This window comes from Diplotaxodon limnothrissa, linkage group LG22 (assembly GCF_057381915.1).
Source record: "Diplotaxodon limnothrissa isolate DT_005_m linkage group LG22, D_limnothrissa_male_GT1.1, whole genome shotgun sequence".
Taxonomy (NCBI): Eukaryota; Metazoa; Chordata; class Actinopteri; order Cichliformes; family Cichlidae; genus Diplotaxodon; species Diplotaxodon limnothrissa.
The window spans coordinates 24,391,439-24,395,690 of NC_140616.1; the positions used below are offsets into that span (position 1 = coordinate 24,391,439).

The 4,252-nt window shown below is 41.2% G+C and overlaps 1 protein-coding gene across 1 annotated transcript; it reads right to left on the bottom strand.

Moving 5' to 3' along the window:
• Nucleotides 1–1,061: 1,061 nt before the first annotated feature.
• LOC146609973 (uncharacterized) lies at nt 1,062–3,663 on the bottom strand. The gene is made up of 4 exons (XM_085346416.1): nt 3,444–3,663; nt 2,373–3,039; nt 1,516–1,861; nt 1,062–1,276 (listed from the first exon to the last, which is right to left on the bottom strand). Exons 1-3 carry the CDS (start codon nt 3,470–3,472, stop codon nt 1,796–1,798), a joined length of 762 nt encoding a protein of 253 aa, XP_085202542.1. The 5' UTR covers nt 3,473–3,663; the 3' UTR covers nt 1,062–1,276; nt 1,516–1,795.
• Between the last annotated feature and the right edge of the window lie 589 nt (nt 3,664–4,252).

Consider the following 4,252-nt stretch of genomic DNA (forward strand, 5'->3'; position numbering starts at 1 on the left):
TTGGGGAAAGATATTTGATTTTGCTAGTGAGCTATAATGTTGGGCAGAACTGTAAGACTGTTTGGCCAAATGACCTTATGGTTTTGAGATTGTCATCTCGGTTTCAAGAAATGAGCCAAACCAATCGAGTGAAACTGTAATATCTCCTTTGCATTAAAAATACACTAGCTTCCTTCCTAGCTTCCTTCCCAAATGGAAATGACTTCACATTTTACAACAAGAGACGAAATTCCAGGCATTCATCAATATGATATCACAGTCATCATCATGCATTTCTAAAATCTCTCTTCAATGAAGCTGAACTATATCTCGTGTGATTTCTAGATTTGTAGAAAATTTATGAACAACCGCTAATTGCCTATGGCATGGTGATTAGCTGTTTCACACAGGATACATCCCATGGTCCCAAAACCCATAATCAGACACTGGATGGAAGCTACTTTGAAAGTCTGGTTTATGTGCAGAAGCCCATATTTCTAAATTATATACTTTGACCAAGAAATATAGAACTACAGTCTAATAATCTAATTGTACCTGTATTTGTTTTAACCCGTTTGTGCCCAGATTTTTTTCAGAGTTGTAAGGCATATCATTTTATCAGTTGAGTCCCTCTGAATCATGTTATGTATTTATTTTTTCCATTTTGTACTTTTTTTTGAAGAAAATAGCATTTTTATGACTGGCAACAATTGTTGCCAGTAGTCACACAGCTTGTCACTAGGTCAAATGTCACCTAATAATAATAATAGAGAAGTAATAATAATAATATAATAAGAACAAAATAATAATATAGTCATAATAAATAATAACAAAAAGGTGGAGCCTCAGGTTCCCCCTGTATAAAATTCAAAACATCAAACAATTTGAACTGATTTCTTTATTCTCAATTTTTTTATACTCAAAAACTCAACAAACATTTTTTTCTTAGAACCTCTAAAAACATATATACATATATAACATATTTCTTCCCATACATTCCATCATCTTTCATGCATGTTCTACTCAGTGTGGTACTTCTTGAAGCACATGTAGTGGCACATCACACTTTCCACACGCAAATGATGTGCGTCCGCCGCAGTTCTTGCATCGCTTGTACCTGCTACCAGTGTTGCAGGGCCAGTGGTTCAAATTATCAAACCTGGTGGCATCAGTTATCGCCACCGCCATTGAAGATCTTCTGCCCTGCCTACTTGGCTTTGTTCCATGGCGCAGGAGGAGGGTCTGGGCTACCAGCCTCTGGAAGGAGAGGAGATCCTTCTCCCCGCTTTTCCAGGACCTAAATGAATGACAAAACAAGCATGATAGATGCATGAATGTGCATCGTTTCATCCTTTCTACAACGTCATGCCCCATATGTAGAATGTTCTGTAAAAGCAATATCACACTTGAGTTTGTGATGTTGGTCTGGATATCATCACTGTTGCTCTTGTCGACCGAAGAGCACTAGCGATGACCTCGAGTCAAACATCACCAACTCGATTGTGATATCACTAAATAACATACAGCCTTGTGTACCTGTAATAGCACCAGCTGTTCACCATGGCACTGTTCAGGGCCCAGCTGAAGCATGGCCACCACCACTTCTTGGACCGGATGTTGACTCTGTAGCGGCTGACAAACTGGTCATGCAGGTCCACTCCTCCCATGTGTGTGTTGTAGTCCTGGATACACTTGGGCTGTCTGACCTTGTCCATAGTCCGCTTCTGTTTATTCCATCTCTTCGCCTCAGTTTCGGTGAACTCCCTCTCCATGTTCGACACCACGGTGACCACGCTGTTGTCATTCCACCTTACAATCAGCTTCTCTGCCTCAACCAGATACTCAGCATCTCCTCTGGGTGTCTTCTTGAAGGTCTGGGGTGCTGTGAAGGGAACGTTATGGAGCTGAGTTTGTCGCATCGTGCCACAGCTGCCATAGCCTCTCAGGGTCATCTCATCCACCAGGGACAGGGTTGTGAAGAGGTTGTCGTGGTAAAACTTGACTCCAGGTGGCACTTCAGCTTTCTCTGCCAGGCCAAGAACCACACTTGGACCCTGACCAAGTCCAGTTTCCACCAGATGTGTGTGGCTTCCTACATATGGCTCCATCTGATGGACAAACCCGGAGGAGGATGCTAAGCTCCATATTTTATACCCAAAACGAATAGGCTTCCCTCTAATAAACTGTTTGCACCCATGCCTTCCAAAATACTCAATCATCATCTCATCTACTGCCACATGTTCTGCTATCGGGATTGCGTTGTTGATGTCATTTAGATGCTTAAAAAGGGGACGCACCTTGAAGAACGGGTCAGCTGTGATCTTCATGTTGTCTACTAAATGAACAGAAGACATAATTTCATCAAACCTGTTCCTCCGCATGGCATCTTTTACAGCATTGTTGCTGACATCACAATCGTCTGACCAGAGAAGACGCCGCCTTGGGACTGTGTTGTATCCACTGATCAACAGAATACCGTAGAATGTAAGAAGTTCATCCTCAGTCAGGTTGAGCGTTTTCCCTTTTTGTTCAGCGTAGAAATTGGACATTTCCAGTGTGACATCTCTGAGGGACTTGGGATAAAATGTGAGGAAGATATCCACTGGATCATCTGATGTGAAGCCAGGATCATGTTCTTTGGGGACATAGCGAGGGATCTGATATTTTTTGTTGGCTTGTGCTGGTGCTTTGGCCGCAATTTTGATTTTTTTGAATTTCCTGTCTTGGTTCTTAGTTTTGTGGAGCATGGGCCCAACAATCTGACTGGTCACATTTTCATTTGTGCCACTGACCTTTCTAGTCTCTGTCTGACTCACTGAGGATGAGCACCCAGGATCATCATCGGGGGGATTTGGCAGCTGCATGTCCGAATTAGGTAGAAAGCCTTCACCTTTGAGTATTCTTGATGGGAGGCGGTTATGGTCACCAGTGGCCTCATCATCAGATTGGTCACTGTCACAGTCTGTGTCATGTGCGTGCATTTCTGACTCAGGCACAACTGTGATGTCCGCCACAGTTTCAGAGTCCTGCAGCATGGCCAGGATCTCTGCTACGGTGTACCTAAGGAAAGGACAACATACATGTTAGCTAGCAAGCGAATTTTAGCTAGCAAGAAAATGATGTATGGTAATGTATAAAAATCCTATACACAGAGGCCTTGAATACCTGTGAATTTATTTAGCTAGGAATTATTCTAAAAGGACTAAAATGAGCCATTGTACATCATTCTACAATTTTAAATAAGTAAATTAGGAGCAATCCTGCAGACAGTGTTTTCCTTTAGTTAGCGACATGCTATGTGCCCACTGGCAACTTTTGTTGCCACTCACAGAAATAAGCCCATGAACAAAAAAATATTTATCCTAGGTACAATTTTTTTGGGGAGGGTTACTCTAGAGACTTGAATGATTAAATAATTATAAATATGTTTGGGGGGAAAGTCATAAGAAATTTATGAAAATTACCTCTTTCCAGGATGATTTGCATCCGCCATGTCTTCAGCCAGAAAGAGCGGGAAGCAGATGATGTCATGCGATAGGAAGCACTTGGAAACGATTTTTTAAAAATCAAAACCTTTGTCTAAGTTGTCTACTAGCATATAAGTGGAAAAAGTTGCATTAGTACCTTTGAGATTTTTTATTGTGAGTCGAAAATGACAGTGATAAACTTTGGCAACAATTGTTGCCAGTGGGGCAAAGGCAATATAGACCCACCCAGTTTAAAATTCATTTATTCAACACGTTCCTCTGTACTGTAACAAGAGAGGAAAGATTTCACGTTAACAACACATTGAAATTATTTAAATGCAGGAAGAGCTCTGGAAACAAACTCATCTACATTATAAATAAAACAAGCACATGTAAGCACTTTCTCCTTCCTTACAACAATACAAGACTGCCCTGCTCCTGAACTAAAGTGAAAAAAATAAAACATTGCCTCAGTATGGATAAATTCCCTAAATATAAGCAACAAAGTTGAGACAAAAGACCATGTATGATATGATATGATATATATATATATATATATATATATATATAGCCACCTCCTGTACATGGATGACATCAAGCTGTATGCCAAGAGTGAATGAGACATCGATTCACTGATCCACACTACCAGGCTATACAGCAATGACATTGGAATGTCGTTCGGACTGGAGAAGTGTAGTCGGATGGTAACAAAGAGAGGGAAGGTAGTCAGAACTGAGGGGATTGAACTACCAGAAGGCAACATTGCAGACACAGAGGACAGTTACAAGTACCTGGGGATCCCGCAG

Coding starts and splice junctions, on each gene's coding strand:
- LOC146609973 (XM_085346416.1), bottom strand. CDS start 3,472: ATGGCGGATGCAAATCATCCTGGAAAGAG. Junction 3,040..3,443: donor GCAAATCATCCTGGAAAGAG/GTAATTTTCATA, acceptor TCCTTTCCTTAG/GTACACCGTAGCAGAGATCC. Junction 1,862..2,372: donor GTGATGTCAGCAACAATGCT/GTAAAAGATGCC, acceptor TTCCCTTCACAG/CACCCCAGACCTTCAAGAAG.